A 15958-nucleotide genomic window follows, 5' to 3' on the forward strand; every position below is an offset into this window, starting at 1 on the left:
GCAATAATGCAGACTAGTGCACTCATTTTTGCTGTGATAATTTTTATAAGCGCGAATGCGCCCCAAATAAATGGTAAGTTGCCAGTTCGTATCTTATTGAACTCTTTTGTCTAGCTGCGTGTGGCTGTGTGTGTGCGCGAAGTGGAGCCAACAATTGAAATTTCACTTTCAATAATATTTTCGTTCTCGTTGTTGTTGCTGCTATTGTTGTTGGGCTTTCGCAGCGTTACTGCGTCGCTGCTACCATTGCCGATCACGCGGCGATCTAGGCAGCTGTCGCGATCCCTTTCTCTTCAACGCCACCGACGTGGAACGCGAGCCTGGAGTAGCGGCCGTGCCCTGCGCCAGCGGCTGGTGCGGCAAGGTGATCGAAGGCGGTGGCACCTATGCCGTCGACGGTGAGTAACTCGCCTTAAAACTAAATTACGTTTTCACGTCACCTCCATCTGACAGACTACGATTTGGCCATTCAGCGCATGTGCGTCCAGCGGGGGCCCGACGATAATATGGATCGTTGTGCGGACACCGTCTTCAATTACAAAAAAGTCCATATGTGCTTTTGTCAGGGAGATCTGTGCAATGGCAGCGACTCAATTATGGGTGCGAAACAGCTTCCCCTACTCCTATTCTCTACGTTGGTTGCAATGCGCCTGAGCGCGCTTTTTTAGCTGAAAATGCAATCCTTCATTTACTGCTGCCCATTTGCTGAGACTGCGCCCAACTGCCTGATGTATACTTTTTTTTTTTATCTCACCCTAATTAGAAATGTTTAAAACAAAGATTTTTAAATAGCAACAATTTATACAAGTATTTTGATTGATTTTGGTTGTGTGGGTTCATTGATTGTCAAAACGCGAAGATGTCTCAATTTCTGGTAAGTCCGGTAAAATAAGAAGGGTGATTCATGTTTGCAATAAAAAAAGAGAAAAGCTGTACACCTTGGGTGTGCTTGTGGATCAGATTTCGTACGTTTTTGCGGCTAGAAGTCTAAGCCTAGGGTATTACTATAGGGCTAGCCTTGTGCATACGCGAAATCGGGGTGACTATAAGGACGTTGGAAGGGAAGGGGGGAGGGGCCGTTGCCCCTAGGAAAAATTTTGCCATATAAAGTCGACCACACGTTCATTATTATGACGCATTATTTCGCCTTAAAATGGATCTGAGTTGGATTTGTTGAAGTTTTTTCATTGATCATATGCATTAGTTATTTTTTAAGTGCATCGTTCATTATTTAATCGAAATTTTAATTTTTTGGGCCCCCCCTTTGGTAAAACCTGCCTACGCTCTAGTATATGTGTATAGTGTTTGGTATCGATTCTATAAGTGTACTAAAAAGTTATGTTGCCTAAACTTTGTGGCTTAAAGTATCTTCTAAGCACAAATAGAAAAACGTACCGTAACGTTTCAGACTATCTAATATCTTGCTCAAAATCAACATGTTTCTTCACTACAAAGAAGACCGGAAAGGCATTGCTCGAGGTGGCAACGCCGCGTCCAATATTGTTGTTAGATTTAAATAAAATAAAAAGATAAATTGATTAAAATGCCAAAAGGAAGCTACAAATCGAATTGCGTGAATATTCTTGCATAATTCTGCATAACATACATACGTCTGTTAGCCACAATTAATTCAACAATTCAATTCATTTTTCATGCAGAAATGCGGACACTTGGTTTATTTACTTTGTATTAATTCTGAGAACACTCCATACCCTACACAACGACGCAAGTAACATACATTTCCCTGTAATTGGTAATTGCAGTGCTATATTTTATTTTCAAATTTCGCGCACAGCACACAGTCTAGAGCAGTCGACTCTGACAGGTTGCCGTTAACCAGGGCTGACACAAACAAAATATGCATTACTTTGCCAGGGCGCCATGCATTCAACTGTTTCCGGCTGCAAAGAAAATCTGTAACAAATAAATACGAACATTAAATTTAGCGCTGAAACAATTGAAACAATCTCCTTAACCCATTTTGAGCCTATGTTTCATTTCTTAGGAAAATGAATGTCGTTTTTCCCCTCGAACGATTATTTGCTGAAAATGCCACTTTGTTTATTTTCATTTTCCCCTTGTAACCCATATTATACATTGCAACACAAGTGATACGCCTTCGCCGTAATTGATGATTGCAGCGCTATCCAGGGCCAGGCCGACAACAAAGAAAAGATAAAATTCCTTACCAGGGAGCCATACATTCAATTGTTAGCGGCTGCAGATCAATTTTTTACAAACACAACAAATACAAATTATCTTTAATGCTATAACACTAGCTTTTTGTTTATAGAATAGGGCACATGTACATACATACATATGTATGTATGTATGTCATAAATATATGTATGTAGTTTACGCATGTTGCGTCTACTTTCTAAGAAATCAAATGCCGTTGTTTTTCACAAACGGCTCCTCTGCTGGCAATGGAGATGTGGAGAAATTGAATACGAATTGATTTATTCTTTTCAACTTCCTTGCAAGCGTATATAGAATACGTACATATATATGTACATATACATATATATATGCACATATACATACATATATGTATATGCATGTATATACATACATATGTATAACCGTAGGATAAATCTCTAAGCAATTCAATATTCGATTCTTCTTGGTTGTTGTAGACATTTAATACTAAGTACATATGTAGATACATATGTACATATGTATGTATGTACATCCGTAAACTTTTCAAAATAAGTACAAACATATATACATATGTATGTATGTATGTAAGTGTCTATGTGATGTGTGTGTGTGTACGCACGTGCCTCGACAGTAGATACTCAATAAAACAAATGGTCGATATTGAAGCAACGAGGAAAATTTAAACATTATTATAATAATAATTATTATTTTCCCACCTGATTGCATATACAATTAAATCATATATTCCAGTAAATTAATAGGTGTTCTAAAAACTACTACAAAATAAATACATTTTTTTCTGCCAAACAATTTATCTTTTTCGATCGAAAAATTAATTCAGGATTCGTATAACCATACTGTACATACATATGTATGTATGTACATACAATACATTGGCATTTCGAATGCTGTGCACTCTTTTGCCAGTTATAGCTGATTTTGGAAAACATAAAAAATCGAAATCTAGTACAACTTTATCCATCCGTCTTCCCCCCTTCGAGCTTGGAATGGTCTTATGTATGTATATCTTAATAAAAACGGAGCAAAACTTGTTTCTACTGGGATATAGCTGTAATTCCCATTTATAACAGTTGCCATAATCCAATATTAATCCGCTCACAGCAAACCAAATAAATAATAAATAGATTATTTTCTAGTTTTTATCTGTTTTTTATTTTATCATTTAAGAACTCTCACATTGCATGACTTCGCGACTTCAAGTCGGGTGCACATGGGCAGCGATTTTAACGACGTATATAATGTATGCATATACTATATATCTAGATTTTGTTTAAAATGTTTAACGAATACACAAAGCGGTCAGAAAAAATAAAATGTATTGAAAAAAAAACTACATAAATTTAAATGAGTGTATAGTTGTTCAATTTAGTACAAACAGCTGAACTAGATCTCTAGTTCGAATTAAATTCTACCAATTTTTCAGATAACGGCTAGTACTGGAAACGAAAACAAAGCAGAAAGATTCCAAAAGTGGATGGGGAGTCCGAGACACATACATAGTTTAAAAGTTAGCGCCTGTCGTTGATGCGCTAATGAAACCGGAACTTTAATCTTATCTATCCCTAATGACCCAGTACAGGGGTGTGTATACCTGCTGGTCCGTGTATAAGCAGAGGGGGACAGAGAAGGATATATTGTGTAGTGAGTCCGGTTGACAAAGGGCCGCTGCTATTAATAGCTAGAGATGTGGATTATTGGATGGATGGATGGATGAATGTGTGTGTAGGTGTAGGTGTATAGTATGTGTCTGTGTCTGTGCACGACTTCTGGCGCAAGATTTTAAAACAAAGAGCCGCATGACTTGGTTGATTGCTATGCTGACGAGGCGGGGAAGAGGGTGATGGAAACTTTCTGAACGTGAGCGTCACATTAGCGCCTCAGAGACGACAGCTATGCCGACCTCTCGTGCTCAAAGCGCCGGCTTGCTGGGACGCGCCTTGCTGCTCAGATCGCGCAAGCATCTGGAGCACTTGGTCAGCGATAGTGGACGCACGCCCTTGCTGGTGGCACCTCCTCCGACGACATCATCATCGCAGTTAACGTAGCTCAAGACCTGGCAGCTCTCGCAAAGCAGCACGTTATCTAGAAACGAAAAAGATAAGAAATGGCAGATAAGCATATAGAAGTCTATATATACAACTAACACTTTCGATGTTTTCCCCCCATTTTGTGATAATTTCTGTTTTTTCAATACCCCGTTTCAGTGTTTAGTCATTTCCTATCATTCTAAACCTAAAACGAAAAATAAAACCGTAATTCTGTTCTAAAAATGTGTATGGTATATTTATATATTTGTCCAAAATATGCACATTTTTGATTCGATTGGAATAAAGAGATTTACATAGAAGTATTATTCAATTTAAGCGCGATAGGTGTTTTTATTTATTTTTTTTGTTATAGTTGCAATGCAACTAACGAAACCTTAGATTGGTACCCTCGCTTGAGGGAAATATGTACATATGTATATAGGTTTTCGAGTTGAGCGTGAAAATATTTCCAAATAGATATCGAGAAACTTTAATCGAAATCGAAGACCGGAAAAGGTGTGATATTTAATGCTTTCAACTCTCTCACACATCATCAATGGATGTTTTAAAATAATAGGCTGTTAGATAACATTTCCCTTCTCGAGGAAATAGCTTTAAATCGAAATCAGGTATCGAAGAATCAGGTACATTTTATCAATTGCTGTTCCCAGAAATGACTTTAATATAGTTTTGGTTCACTTTATCAATTTTTCATCATATTAATCATGCCACACATCTCACATTATCCAGACTATTTATATACATTTATGGACGTATTTTGTATGATGAATAGGGGTTTGTTAGAGCGAACGTTTACTGTTGTTAGGGCTGCCAACTCACCTGGACGTTTCTTGCAATCTTTGTACTTGGGCTTCACATCCGTGGTTATCACAGCCTTGACATTGTTGGCACGGTCGCTGGAGAGCGACACCTCCGTAGTGTCCACCTTATCGGGACTTTGACTCTTGCTTTTGCGGCCGGAACCGTTGCCGCTGCCGGCGGGTTTGCTCGCCTTCTTGGCTTGCAAACGTTTTTCTTTGGGCGAGAGCAGAAACTCGGGCTTGGCCTGTTTCTGTTTCTTAAGGCGTGCCACATCCAGACTGGGCATCTGCTGGCCGTAATGAAAGACGATGCCGCTAGCATTCTGTACTGTACGACGCTTACGCTTGGAGTGCCGCTGACTCAGCTTCTTCAGCACTTCGGGTGTGTAAAGCTCGAAAAGGCGGAGGAACAACTCCTGACCATACTCCTCTGGCTTTACGCGCGTCTCGCGCGGCTCATCGTCCCAAAAGGCGCTGAGACGCTGCTGTTCATAGAGCTCGTGATTGGAATCATCAGAGGATGTGCAGGCTGGCGACGACGAAGTCGATCCTAAATGGGTGGGCGAATAGGTTTGTGGAGGCGGCGAGCCAGCACCTTCCGGTTTGCGAATCTTGCGCGTCTTATGCTGTTTGGGTTGGCCTCCAGTTGCCGCTCCAAGAACAGAAATAGCTGCTGCATTTGGTTTGCGGCCGACCTCAACTTGAACTTTGCTGGCTTTCGGAATGGGCTGCTTGACTTCTGGTTTGGGGGGACTGGGCACATGCTCGTTCAGCTTGATTTTGCGCGTACCCTCGGCGTTGGTCACCTCCAGGGAGGGTTCGTCGTCGATGAGACGCGGCTGCTGTTTGGTTTTGCGTGCACGCTTCAATGCCTGCCGCAAATTCATGCGACTCTGCTCGACGCCATCGTAGGCGGGCGGAGAGGCCGGCGCCCCCGTCGAGGTTGATGCCACCACAGCGTTGGTGGATGTGGTCACATCTTGTGCCTGCGTGTTCGAAATGGGCGCCAAAGGTGGCGGCGACCTGGTCAAGCGTCTAGTATACTGATATTCTACTTTCGGCTCCAGCAACTGAGCTGCATCGTCACCGCCGCCGCTGCAGCTAAAGCCACCCACAGCACCCATACCGCTTACTGTGGAGCGTGGTATGAGCAGCGAGCGTTGCTCCTTGGCCGCTTTCACCGCGGCGCGTTGTGCCTTAAGCACCTTGTCAGGCACGATCATGACGGCCACCTCGCTAGTTAAGCCTGGACCACATATGTTGCCTCCACTGGAATGCGGCTTGGGGTGGGCACTTATTGTCACCTCTCCCAGCTTCTTCAAGATGCTTAGCTGTTCCGCTTCGCTCTGAGAGGCGCTGTCGAAGAGGTCGTTAATGTCGGTTCCACGGACATTGACATTGGCTGCAGCACCAGGATCGGCAAGGGCATCAACGCCGACGCCACCAGCGGCTCCAACATCCACCTTATCGGCATCATCCATCATGATCAGTGGTATGTCCTCATCGAGTTCGCTGAGCTTGAGCGGCGGACGCGACACGCCGTCCTCCTCATCCTGCGAGAGCAGGAAATGCTTGCGTATGAGCATCTGTTCATTGTCGCGCTCCACAACGTTTTGTGGATAAATTTTGTAGCTGGCATCGCCAATTAAAGGCACTAGGAGGCCCGAGATATACTCGTTGGCCAGTTCAGGTACACTTTCTATGCCATTGTCCTGCAGCTTCTTATAAAATAGCTGCAGGTCGTCCTTCAGGTGCAGCATCAGGAACTGATTCTCGGCATTGATTTCGTACACCTCCTCCTCCAGTTCATTCAATATGCGCTGCATCTGCACAGGATCCTGTGGCAATTAAAAAAAAACATGGATAAAACCCAGCATATATGAGTCCTCTGCGGTCAAGTGAAAGTCAGAGGGAGGGGGATAAAAGCAACAACATAACGACAACAACAATGTATCACCATCAAGCACGTGCGGCTCGCAACTTTCGCCTCACCCCTTCATTAATATGGTGATATGAGTTTCCGTTCTACCTTTCAGCGCTTACGCAAGCACTCAGAACCCATCACCGCCCCGCCCCGCCCCTCCCGCAAGCTATGCTAAAAGTTCTTGTCTTGCGCTTGTAAAATTTTTTTTTTAATAATGTAAGTATGTACATACATATGTATGTATGTACATTTATTGAGTCTGGAGGCAGCCTAAGAGTTGCCACCTGAAAAGCACATGACGAGGTAACAAAACAGCAGCAAACGTAAGATTAATAAAACCTGTAACGCTACACAAGAAACAAAAAGAAAACTGAAAATATCTGCTATCAATAAAAGTTGCGGCAGTCCCAATTAAATTGACAAAAGGGAGGGTGGGGGGTCTGACAACTCTGTACCGGGGCAGCCGTTGCAGGCTGGAAGGCCTACGTGTGAGCGGGCGAGTGAAGCGTTGGGGCAAACAAACAAAGAAAAAAATAAAATGCGTTGCATTAGGTACATCAGAAGAAGGAACGAGCGGGCTCCTTTGTCAGAATGTCCAGCTCTATTGGCAGAGGGGGTAGGGTAGAGCGGGGCAGGGGGTAGTGTTGGTCATAAAGACGTTACTTACCGCATCGGCCTGCTCCTTGAAGACATCGGATACCAGCTGCAAAGAGAAGAGAAAACACACACACACGCACACATACATACACGTTAGTTTCAGGTTGCTTGTATTGTCCATCGTTATTTTAGTTTTAATTTCGCACTAATTTCGATTTCTCACTCACCGCATGTACTTTAAGAAAGTCCCTCATTGCACGCTGGCAGTAGATAATGTCATTCTTCAGATCCGATGGCATGGTATAGCACTTTTCCATGTATTTCAGGAATATGGATGAGGAGTCCATTTCCAGTTCGCTCTTATTCTTGCTGTTGTTGTTGCTGCTGGTGCTGGTACTGGCACTGGTGCTGCTCATCATCTTGGGCGCGTAGTTGCAAAATACGGAAAAACAACGACGACGACTACGATGACGCGAACGCACAGAATTAACTCACGGACAAGACTAGAACTATGTATATTAACGACCACGACGACAATGATGATGATTCTACAACAAGTCTCAAAAATTCAAACAGAGTCTCAGAATCTGAATCTCAACATTAACGCCTTCAACCAGAATTCTGTCTGTCGTCTTGTTCCTCAACGCTGTATTTGTATGTGCACCTTGCGTTTCAAACTGAATTATTTTTTTTGTCTTTTGCTAAATCTATCCAACGTTGTTTGCTGCCGCTGTGACGTCTAGGCGCTATTGGCTGGCTATACCGTATCACTTACTATGTATATATTGAAGACGGTGTTATACTACGGTCTACGGCCCAAATTTCAAAATGCGCGACTATTCGGCCCAACAACAGCAACAGCCACAGCCGCGACGACAGAGCAACAGTCGCAGTTTTTTTTTACACTTTTGTTGTAGGATTGAATTGTGCATTGGTCGCGCCAACGATCTGGCAGCTCCAGTAGTTTTTGGTATTTTAGATGTTTGATTGCGGTATTTTGAAGGGCTATCACCCGTCCAGACAAAAATGCTTATTAAATATGCGCTGTTTGAGCTGCAGGTATAGCTCAATCATAGAACTAACTAATCCAACATGTGCAATGTTAATTAGATTATTTTAATCTATGCATTGGAAGATGAACATTCCATAACATCCGTTTAAACATATCGATACTACACGGTCGATATCATTTGTCGATATGTTCCGACTGGCCATATTACCAGCACAAGAAAAAAGCCGCAAAATTAGACTGACCCTCCGTCAAGTGTAGCACACAACTACCATCCCAACCAACAAAAACAATAGTAATACTATATACGCTACAGTTGCGGTCTCCCGTGTTCTAACAAAAACAGCCAACTTCACTGGACCATTGTGCAAACGGCAAAAACAGCTCGGTACGTGCGCACACACAACGAACGCGGCAACAATAAACCAACATAAATAGCAAGGAAGTGAGAGGCCATCAAAACAACGACCCCAACTATGTGTAAGTAGTTTAATTATTCTTGTTGTTGTTGGAGTGGAGTCCGAATAAGCCGCGGGCAGCGTCAATGAAACTGCATTAAAATGGAAAAAGATTGTGTGTGGGTAATAAGCATTTGCAAAGATATATCCATTGTTTCACGTTAGCTGCTTGAAATTAGAACTCAGAGCCCTAGCCCTTTTGTATTTCTTGTTGCTGTTAATGTCGCCGCCAAGGCGCCTCGTAAAAAGCAAAACGCATGCCAACCAACAGTAGTTTCGCATCATCATTATTATCATGTGCGGGTGTGTGCAAATGATGCCTTATATATAAGTATGTATCTATACATATGTACATATATAAATATGTATGTATGTGTATATGTATGTAATAAAGTGCGAGCGAGACAATCACAATTTGCTGACGCCCCAAAACAGAGGTAGAAACAACAACAACAACAGGAACAACAAATATGCCGCAGCGTAACGAAAGTAAAATTTCACCCAAATTTGTTTGTTTTTGCTGCTTGTCCTACACACATGCATATGTACATCTGTACATACAAACATACATATATTTCTGCATCTGTGTATCTGCCGTATAAAAAACAAAAAGTTGCAAAACTAGTTTCGGTTTCGCTTAACCCTTTTGTTGTCCGTTTTGTCCGTTATGGTTTGTTTATATTAAACGCGGTTAAGCGACGCGCCGGCATATACGAAAGTTTAAAACGGGATTTTTTGTGTCGAATTTCTACGCATGCGTGTGTGTGTGTGTGTGTGAGGGAGGAGGGGTTTGTACGAGATGGTGCCGTTAACAGCAGCGGACTGCTTAAACTGGTTTTATTGCACTTTACCAACTCTAACACTAACTTACACACACACATGCAATCCTTTGCTCCATTACTTAAAACATTTCTCTCTCTTTAGATATACATACATATGTATGCACGTGTGTATGTGTTTGTGCACATACATGAGTATGTATGTATGTAATATTTATGTACATATGCATGCTCGTCTGTAGATTCGGTTAGCTTAATTAATGTTTTATGAGGATCTGCTTTTCTTATCAGCAATTGCACAACACACGTAGGCATCATTTCGCTTAAAATTATTGCTAGTTAGCTTTAAGTTTGTTTATTGATGTTACGAGGTGCAAATTTCAAATTGCATACATGTATGAATATTTTTTTAATGGACTACCAACCAGCCAGCCAGCCAACCACCCACCTACATACGCCCACTCACATGTGCATTTTAACGTGATTTGCAAAAAGAATGGAACGACAAATGAGAAGAAAAAACTGAAACGTTAACAAGTCAAGCAACAACAGCACGCATTGGGGGCGACATTTGCAGCGAGCCCGCTAGCGATCGTTTAGCCCCACAAACAAAGACACACACACACACACATACATAAGCGAAAATCTCAAATCATTGCTCAAAGTGCACCACACACCAACACACACACAAGCACACACACGCATATATTTCGTCGCAGCTGTTTTCCCAACACGTAATTAGTTTTGTTTATGTGCAGCTGTTGTGGCGTTGTGTGTGTGTGTGTGTAAACAGTTACTTTTATATTGGATTGTGGGCGTCACCCACTTTGCCAGCGACCGCTGCAATTATAGCTTGCGAGCGAGCTAGAAAATTAACAGAAACTAGGAACATGATTCACCTAATATAGGCTTTAAAAGTTTTCCGATTTTCAAGAATCCTCAACGAAAACCCTACGACCTAAAATATCCGAAGCTATATACATATGTACATACATACATATGTATATAGGATACCTTTCACTGTGCAAGAATCTTTTTTTAGATCATATTTTTAATCTCTTGCCCATTTGGTCATCCATGGTATTTTCGAGAGGCACGGATGGCGCAGCACCAGCAATTGAGCTTCAAAATTAAAAAAAAAAAGTTTCCAAAGGGGAATGCGAATTTATACTCAAAAATTATATTTAACGTTGCAACAAAACACTTGTTGGGAAATTTTAATGTACAGAATATTGTAGAAGCATGCATATAAATAGGAAAGTAGATGGATAGATATGGAACTCGACATTTTCAATAGTTGCACGGATGAATAGCTAGGATATTCGAAATCTAGTATCAACGATTTTTAGGGAAAATATCCAAAATGGATGGCATTTAAGCGGAATTAGGAATGCACTAGACATATTTAGATCCCACTGACAACATTCCCTCAATAATACTATGTGATATCCTTGTGTCATTTACAAATAAAATCCATCCCAGCCATCCAATTGTTTATTCTCCCGTATTGGTTTTCGCACTCTTTTCGATGCACTTTTGCTTTTCTGTTTTTCTTCTTCGTTTGCAGTTTGTGCGGCAAGAAAATGGTTGCGCGTCCGAACAATGAATTACCATCAACAACAACATCAAAAGTATTATCAAGAAATTCTCAAGACTTTCAATAACATTCGTCGTGCCCCAAGCTGCCTCTCGTTTTCCAACAGCACCAACAACAACTCAAATGCGGCTTGTTCCCATCATTTACTTGCAGCTGACAAGAAAAGCAACAGCAGCAGCAACAACAATACGAATGTTGCCAGTGCCATAACGCCGGATCTCCTGAGTAAGTGGAGAGAGAACTTCTACGCGGAGCCGAAGAACGTATTGGCGCAGAATGTTTGCTCCCGTGTTGATCCCTTCGAAGTTTGCCTGTCGCGCAAGGCGCTGGAAACGACCAATCATGTGTTCAACTATAAGGTCGAAACGGAAGGAAAGCCAGTAACCAATCAGCGTAGCTCCGGTCGCTGTTGGCTTTTTGCGGCACTGAATTGCATACGCCTGCCCTTCATGAAGAACTACAATCTCGATGAGTTCGAATTCTCACAAGCCTTCCTCTTCTATTGGGACAAAATCGAGCGTTGCAATTATTTCTTGAATAACATTGTGAAGACGGCGAAGCGCGGCGAGAAGGTGGACGGACGCCTGGTCTCGTTCCTTCTGCTCGACCCCACCTCTGATGGCGGCCAGTGGGACATGCTGGTGAATCTGATAACCAAACACGGTCTGATGCCAAAGAAATGCTTTCCCGAGAGCTTTAGCTGCGAGTCCAGCATACGCATGAACGCCATACTGAAGAGCAAGGTGAGTCGGAAACTCTCCTATTAATATTCTACCCAACATTAATATTCTACCCAACATTAATAACATACTATATCGTACAATTTTTGGATTTCAGTTGCGCGAATACGCATGCGCTTTGCGAGTGCTGATGGAAAATAATCCCAGCGAGGAGGAGATCAACAGTAAGATTCAGGAACAAATGGCAGAGGTCTATAAGGTGGTCGGCATCTGCCTCGGCATACCCGCCGAAACCTTCACCTGGGAATACTACGACAAGTCGAAAAATTATCAGTTCATAGGGCCGGTCACTGCGCTGGAGTTTTACGAGCGCTATGTAAAGCCCCACTTCAATGTGGAGGATAAAGTGTGTCTGGTGACCGATCCCCGTTCCAGCAGTAGCTACGATCAGGCCTACACTGTTGACTGTTTGGGCAATGTTGTCGGTGGACGACCCGTGCTTTACAATAACCAGCCGGTAGATATGCTTCTCGCTATGGTCACTAAATCGCTGAAGGCCGGCGAAGCCGTATGGTTTGGCTGTGAGGTTAGCAAGCGCTTTGCTTCCAAGCAGGGTATCGAGGATACGGACGTGTGAGTAGCAAAATATTATTCGAAAATGTTTGATATTGAACCGTGAGAAATAGATTAATTTTATGAAAATGATTTGTGGAATCGTATTAAATGGAAGTTATTCTTCCTGAGGACATTGAAACAAAATTAGGCTTACATACATATACGAAAATTGAAATCTAAGAGACAATATCTAAAGAGGTCTGACTACTTCTATCTCAAGTTCTTGTTAGCCCTGCTTCCATTTTTCTATATGATTACATTTGTCGAAGAATATTTTGCGAAATTCAATTCAAATCGATTTTAACAAGTTGGTGGAATTCGAAAGTGGTTCCAAATGTCATTCGTGCGTTAAATATTAAATCACTTCAAATATTCAATTAGTCAATTAGTATAATAATAATTCCATTGAAACGCCCATTCATTCTAAATATGAATCGCAGAAAATCGGTTTGCTTGTGCAATTTTTTTATGAAAAACATTACAAATTCTATTCCCATGAACAATGAATATTAATTTAAGTTAAAGTTTTCATAATCATCGCTAAAGTCGTCTTGTCGTCATTGACTTAATTCTTTAAGGAGTCAAATCCTAGCTGCTGCTTATTGTGTATGCATTACTAATTCTGTCTCCTTCTATTTTCCATCTGCGTTCTCGTTCTATGTCGTGTACATATAGCCATGATTTCAAGCTGGTCTTTGACATCGATATACAAACGACCCTCAGCAAGGCCGATCGTTTGGTCTATGGTGAGTCTGCCATGACGCATGCCATGGTCTTCACAGCGGTCTCCGTGGATGTAAGTGATCCCCCGCACCCGCCCCTGACTCTGACATAATTCCGCTTTAAAAATTTGTTTTTAACTTCACAGAAAAACGGAACTGCCGAGAAACTGCGCGTGGAAAACTCGTGGGGTGAGGAGCGCGGCGAGAAGGGCTATTTGGTTATGTGCGCCGACTGGTTTAGAGAGTTCGGCTTTGAGGTCGTTGTGGATAAGAAGTATGTGCCCGAGGAGGTGCTGCGAGTATTTGATATGGATCCCATTGTACTGCCCGCCTGGGATCCTATGGGAACGCTGGCGCAACAGTAAAATGAGAAACGCATGCAAGGCGAATTAAAAAGCTTTATGAGTACCACAACCGGCAGACCGCATACATACATACAATTACACGCATGCATATACAACTATACATACATACAACATATACATATATATATATATATACAAACGAGCCAAGCAATCTAAATTCTTTGTACATTTTTGTGGCAGATTTCACATCAAACTATTTGTATCTACTTTGTTTTGTTTTAAATTAAAAGCGCCAATTATTTGTCAACTAAGCCAAACACCCACCCATACACACACACACACACACACATACACTTATATATATACACAGGCGTCAATTTTTTTGATAATATATACTGTAGCGTAAGTAAAAAGTGGTAATGAGTTGTTTTCACGCATGGTTTTTTTATTGTATATCTTTTATTTCATTGTTTTTTTTGCGCAATTTTGAAAAAATGTCCAATACAAATATAAAATCTATGAATTTATCCAACAACTGCTGAGAAACATTGTTCATAACAAGAACGCAGACGCTGATTTGTGTGTTTTGCCCGAAATAGAAGAAAAAACTGTGAGCCACGGCAAAAGAAATGTAAATGCATTTTATAAATATATACGTATAAATAAATAAATATATTGAATACAAATATTTACCTAAATACAATTTATAAACTTTTTGCTTTTAACATGCCTAACGATAATTCGCACAGGAAATACATTTTGAAAAGCCCTATGACCGTGGCCATAAGTACAGGGCCAAACAATTTTGGATTTTACAAAAACACATGCCTAGAAAAAATATTATTTTTTGTTAAAAAAAAATCGTATATGTCCCGCGATCTGTTTACTATCTACGGTATTACCCTTTGAGTGGTTGCATTTGGTTTGTCAACGTACATATTTGTGTTTGCCCGTGCGAACAAGTTGTATAACTTATACATTAGCAATAAATAAGGAAAGAAATCTACACAATGAGTGGCGGGGCCAGCTTCCCATCACAAGCTTTCCGCTCGCCATCACCAATGGCGCATGATTCACGAGCCAGCATCTTCTGTTTCTGGCGCTCCTTGTACTCGAAGCAAAGGCGCAACCAAATCCCTTGACACATCCGCACTAGTCGAATGTCGTGCTCCTTGTGAACCTTTGCAAACTGATATTGGGAGCGTATGAGATGCTTGGCCAGACGAAGCTGTCCACGCTGTATCAGCGATATGCTATAGTATAGTTTGCAGCGCGCCTGCAGGAATGGATCACCCAAACGCATGCCAATGTGCAATTGTTGTAAGGAAATCTTACCCGCTGTGTCGGCCTGCAATAGAAAAGTATTGCAACTATAGCAAATAAATAATTCATAGGACCGCCATTTGGGGCAGAGACCTAAGCCAATTTAAATATTTTGGATGCTACTTACACAACGTTCGAACTGTTCGCCAAGCGCAGAAAAGCCACCGCCTAGTGTGGACAACCAAGACATCAGATGTTCCACTTCGATGTGCTCCCAGAGCGTGTGCGCCAGCATATCGGCCCATTTGTAGTCGATGGTATCACGTACCGGCGGCTGCAGTTCTAGCCATAAAAGTTGTACACCATGGCGCTCCTGTAACCGCCGCCGAAGTGCCTGCTGTTGCAATATCTCCCGCAGCCAGTAGTTGCCACTAATAGCGTCCAGTTTTAGTTGCAAGCGGCGTAAGTTCTGGTTGTTGTGATTGAAGCTACCGCCAGCTGCGACCCGGAACATTGGATCATTGTTGCAGCTACTGGGATGGTAGTAGTGGCGACGTTGCCAATAATCACAAATACACACAGTTAAAGTTTGTGTCATATTGTATGGAATTGGGGCGCCTCCAGGGCCAGCTGTGATGTGAGCGACGTTATCGCAAAGTTCATAAATTTAAATTATGTATGTATGAATGTATGTTCAAGGGTCCAACCAAAATTTTTGCGCAAGCTGTTGCTGTTGTTGTGATTTTGCTATCAGCAGATAAAAAATGTGGAGCTGCCACATTTGTGGGACTTGCAACACATAAATTATTTCGTTACTTACAGTTATTGCTATATTACAATTCAAGTTAAGATTATACCTGCATAAGGTTATGGTAAAAGTATACAATATGAGATCGAGTTTTGAAGTTTCTAGAACTCCTGTACTGACCGACCGGCAGCACCGTAAGCGTTTTGTTTACGTTTTGTATGGGCAGCTCCAA

At 41.8% G+C, this 15958-nt stretch overlaps 4 protein-coding genes across 5 annotated transcripts; 2 read left to right on the plus strand and 2 right to left on the minus strand.

The window, feature by feature from the left end:
* On the plus strand, window positions 1-722 carry LOC115627920 (protein quiver). The gene is made up of 3 exons (XM_030523815.1): window positions 1-73; window positions 225-398; window positions 454-722. The coding sequence occupies exons 1-3, from the start codon at window positions 7-9 to the stop codon at window positions 666-668; spliced, it is 456 nt and encodes a 151-aa protein (XP_030379675.1). The 5' UTR covers window positions 1-6; the 3' UTR covers window positions 669-722.
* A 2592-nt stretch (window positions 723-3314) lies between these two features.
* On the minus strand, window positions 3315-8402 carry LOC115627739. Its single transcript, XM_030523509.1, has 4 exons — window positions 7778-8402; window positions 7621-7656; window positions 5049-6867; window positions 3315-4263 (listed from the first exon to the last, which is right to left on the minus strand). Exons 1-4 carry the CDS (start codon window positions 7967-7969, stop codon window positions 4091-4093), a joined length of 2220 nt encoding a protein of 739 aa, XP_030379369.1. The 5' UTR covers window positions 7970-8402; the 3' UTR covers window positions 3315-4090.
* A 406-nt stretch (window positions 8403-8808) lies between these two features.
* LOC115627785 (bleomycin hydrolase) lies at window positions 8809-14250 on the plus strand. Its single transcript, XM_030523604.1, has 5 exons — window positions 8809-9039; window positions 11547-12136; window positions 12231-12706; window positions 13364-13484; window positions 13557-14250. The coding sequence occupies exons 1-5, from the start codon at window positions 9036-9038 to the stop codon at window positions 13773-13775; spliced, it is 1410 nt and encodes a 469-aa protein (XP_030379464.1). The 5' UTR covers window positions 8809-9035; the 3' UTR covers window positions 13776-14250.
* Window positions 14251-14368: 118 nt separating this feature from the next.
* LOC115627786 (uncharacterized protein F58A4.6) lies at window positions 14369-15942 on the minus strand. Of its 2 annotated transcripts, none has more exons than XM_030523605.1 (3): window positions 15836-15942; window positions 15166-15767; window positions 14369-15063 (listed from the first exon to the last, which is right to left on the minus strand). In XM_030523605.1, exons 2-3 carry the CDS (start codon window positions 15574-15576, stop codon window positions 14719-14721), a joined length of 756 nt encoding a protein of 251 aa, XP_030379465.1. In that variant the 5' UTR covers window positions 15577-15767; window positions 15836-15942; the 3' UTR covers window positions 14369-14718. The 2 variants fall into 2 exon arrangements, with proteins under 2 accessions (XP_030379465.1, XP_030379466.1); XM_030523606.1 differs by lacking the exon at window positions 15836-15942 and adding an exon at window positions 15799-15813 and having other exon boundaries at window positions 15166-15608.
* Between the last annotated feature and the right edge of the window lie 16 nt (window positions 15943-15958).

This window comes from Scaptodrosophila lebanonensis, unplaced genomic scaffold, assembly GCF_003285725.1.
Source record: "Scaptodrosophila lebanonensis strain 11010-0011.00,11010-0021.00 unplaced genomic scaffold, SlebRS2 tig00000098-arrow-pilon, whole genome shotgun sequence".
Classification (NCBI taxonomy): Eukaryota; Metazoa; Arthropoda; class Insecta; order Diptera; family Drosophilidae; genus Scaptodrosophila; species Scaptodrosophila lebanonensis.

Bases quoted from the DNA above. Each gene is read 5' to 3' on its own strand.
- LOC115627739 (XM_030523509.1), bottom strand. From the start codon at position 7,969: ATGATGAGCAGCACCAGTGCCAGTACCAGCACCAGCAGCAACAACAAC. The intron at 7,657-7,777 runs GTGAGTGAGAAA...TTCTCTTTGCAG, and splicing joins ACTTTCTTAAAGTACATGCG to CTGGTATCCGATGTCTTCAA. The intron at 6,868-7,620 runs GTAAGTAACGTC...TAATTGCCACAG, and splicing joins TCAAGGAGCAGGCCGATGCG to GATCCTGTGCAGATGCAGCG.
- LOC115627785 (XM_030523604.1), top strand. The intron at 12,137-12,230 runs GTGAGTCGGAAA...TTTGGATTTCAG, and splicing joins ACGCCATACTGAAGAGCAAG to TTGCGCGAATACGCATGCGC. The intron at 12,707-13,363 runs GTGAGTAGCAAA...GTGTACATATAG, and splicing joins GGTATCGAGGATACGGACGT to CCATGATTTCAAGCTGGTCT.
- LOC115627920 (XM_030523815.1), top strand. From the start codon at position 7: ATGCAGACTAGTGCACTCATTTTTGCTGTGATAATTTTTATAAGCGCG. The intron at 74-224 runs GTAAGTTGCCAG...GGGCTTTCGCAG, and splicing joins GAATGCGCCCCAAATAAATG to CGTTACTGCGTCGCTGCTAC. The intron at 399-453 runs GTGAGTAACTCG...TCCATCTGACAG, and splicing joins TGGCACCTATGCCGTCGACG to ACTACGATTTGGCCATTCAG.
- LOC115627786 (XM_030523605.1), bottom strand. From the start codon at position 15,576: ATGACACAAACTTTAACTGTGTGTATTTGTGATTATTGGCAACGTCGC. The intron at 15,064-15,165 runs GTAAGTAGCATC...TTTCTATTGCAG, and splicing joins GCGAACAGTTCGAACGTTGT to GCCGACACAGCGGGTAAGAT.